At 43.0% G+C, this 2,498-nt stretch overlaps 1 protein-coding gene across 4 annotated transcripts in view; it reads left to right on the plus strand.

Moving 5' to 3' along the window:
- The window catches only part of TSPAN5 (tetraspanin 5), a 111,252-nt gene that overhangs the window by 95,542 nt on the left and 13,212 nt on the right, over positions 1-2,498 (plus strand). For 2 of the 4 annotated variants that reach the window (XM_025204272.1, XM_006023690.3), the window contains one exon: positions 2,079-2,225. The exons of the other annotated variants lie outside the window; for them this stretch is intronic. In XM_025204272.1, coding sequence (XP_025060057.1) covers positions 2,079-2,225 — 147 coding nt within the window. The remainder of the gene's footprint in view (positions 1-2,078; positions 2,226-2,498) is intronic. 4 annotated transcript variants of the gene reach the window in all.

Genomic DNA, 2,498 nt, shown 5'->3' on the forward strand with positions numbered 1-2,498 from the left:
TCTTTCCCTTTCCCATGAACCTCTTCTTGAGATCAGCCAAAGTATAGTCCAAAGCATTAGAAGAATGAAATTGTTGCTCCTCAAGATGCTGACATTATTGCAGCCCCCCTGACTTCTGCTCCCAGTTGGAGACTGTGTTATAGCCTGGCTTATGCTGGCTGTTATACTGAGAATTCAAAAGATTTCAGTGATCCATATTACAAGTCTAGTCGCAAGCTAGTGGTAACACCCATGTTACCTATGATTTTAACTCTTTAAACTTGGCCCTTTAGGAGATTCCAGATTAAGTGCAAAGTTTATTGCTGACTGTTGAGTCACTAGCTTTCCTCTGTTTACTTGACAGAGGTTTTATCATTACAGAGAAGTGAGGTAAATAAGCAAGATCTCCTAGATAGCACTTTAGAAGTGGATGGTCTTTCCTTGAGCAGGGATTTGAACTGATAGCCTTCTGAGGCCTCTTCTAGCCCATTTTTTATGTTGGTTCTATAAGATGCATCCTACCATCTTCAGTAGGAAGGCCTCATCATAACTGTTTTCCTCAACTGGGGAAATTGCTTATGATGTTCCTATGCTTCCCCAAAAGCATTCAGGTTCAGCATTAAAAAGTAAACTCAAAAAACAAATCAGTCTGCACTTGCCCTTTTTTCTACTTTCTCAGATCATGCAAGCAGCAAAGTATTTGGTAATATCTTTTACTGAATCAACTGTAGAGACACTACTGCCCTTTCTTAGCTCTGGGAAACAAGCTGATAGTCAAAGCTTAGATACCAAGCAAAACAATAGCTCTTGACTCCATTATATAGATGAAAGTAACAATTTCAAGAAGGGGGCAAATGCCAGTAAACCTGTTGAGCAAATAGAAATAATCAGAAGTAGCTACAAATCAAGTAAAAGGCAGCTGAATTAGATAAGCTGAATTATGTAAGGCAGGGGTGCTCAACCTCCATCAGGAGTCTGCGTAGATTGGATATACGGGGCAGCCTGGGGCCTGATCAGTGTGTGGGACTGGGCAGAGGTGGTACAGGGCCTCAGAGCTTGATCACAGCGTGTGGGACTGGGCAGGGGCAGTGCAGGGCACTGGGGCCTGATCTTGGCATGTGGGGCCAGGTGAAGGTGGTGTAGGACCAGAGGGCCAGGTGGAGGTGGCATGAAGCTGTGATCCTGGGACATAGGGCTGGGTGGAGAGGATGTGGGGACCCTGGACCCTGATTCTGGTATTCAGGGCTATGTTGAGCTGACACAGGGCCCTGGGGCTCAGTTCTGACAGGCAGGGGCCAGCTGAGGCTGTGCAGGGCTCAGTCCTGGTGCTCAGGGCCTGATCTGGCCCACAGACCAGCCCCAAGCCACTCATCTGGCTCATGGAGGCAAAAGGTTAAGCACCCCTGATATAAGGAAATAGGACAGTAGAAAACGGAAGAGGGTCATTCTTAACTGTGAAATTCAGAGGTTAGTTAGTTTATTGTAATGGGCCATAAAACCATTGTTTGTGTTTTAATTCACTGTTTTTAGTGTCTAGTAGTTATGCATTTTTGTTTCCAGGCCCATCATCTCAAAACTATTTTATAGATTTCCTTTGAGTACAAGGACTGTGTGGTCAGAGGTGGACTGATTGTTCTGTGAAAAGTGTTCCTTGTTAGATCATAATACTTGTAACTATGTTTACTTGTATAAAAATTTCCATGATACCCTAAAATGTTAATGTTGTCGAGCACAAGGAACAAAAATAGATTGATCATCATCCCACTCCTCTGGCTGTTCTGTCTTCCAGGCAAGCTAATGCTGCATAGCTGCATGAGGTGTGAAATCTCCTGTGATTTCCTTGGAAAGGATGCTTCTCCAAATGCACTCTGTTCATGTTCCATGCTGTTTGTTTGAATATGTACTGTGCACTGAAAAGCAACTTCCATTTTCTCATATGTTTTTGAATCTAAGATCCTAATAGTTGTGGTCTGGGGTAGTGCTGTAGACCATTCATTTGCTGCTGTTTTTCTGTAATTTAAAGGCAAAACAAAATGAGAACTTTTGCACAATAGAAAGCCGGACACATCTGTTATTCCTTGGCATTGCTTCTTTCCCAGGGAGTGCTGTCCAATATCTCCTCTATTACTGACCTGGGAGGCTTTGATCCAGTTTGGCTCTTCCTTGTGGTAGGAGGAGTCATGTTCATTTTGGGATTTGCAGGATGCATTGGAGCTCTGCGAGAAAACACCTTCCTCCTCAAGTTCGTAAGTAGTCTCTGCAACTGCTTGATTCATCAGTTACAGAAGTGAAACCATGTTCTGTGTTACTGTTTAACAGCGTCAGTCTCTCAATATATGCCTTTAGGGTATTTGACAGAGGCGTATTGTAGTTCAGATTTTCCCTAACTTTTTAACACTTAAATGATGAAGCTATCAGGTCTTTGGGTTTTAATGTGTACAATACAAATCATGTTAAAGAGTCCGTGCAGAGCACATGGCTCCTTATAAGGATCCCATCTAATGTTTTTGCCTTTCTTT

This window comes from Alligator sinensis, unplaced genomic scaffold, assembly GCF_000455745.1.
Source record: "Alligator sinensis unplaced genomic scaffold, ASM45574v1 scaffold353_1, whole genome shotgun sequence".
Lineage (NCBI taxonomy): Eukaryota > Metazoa > Chordata > Crocodylia > Alligatoridae > Alligator > Alligator sinensis.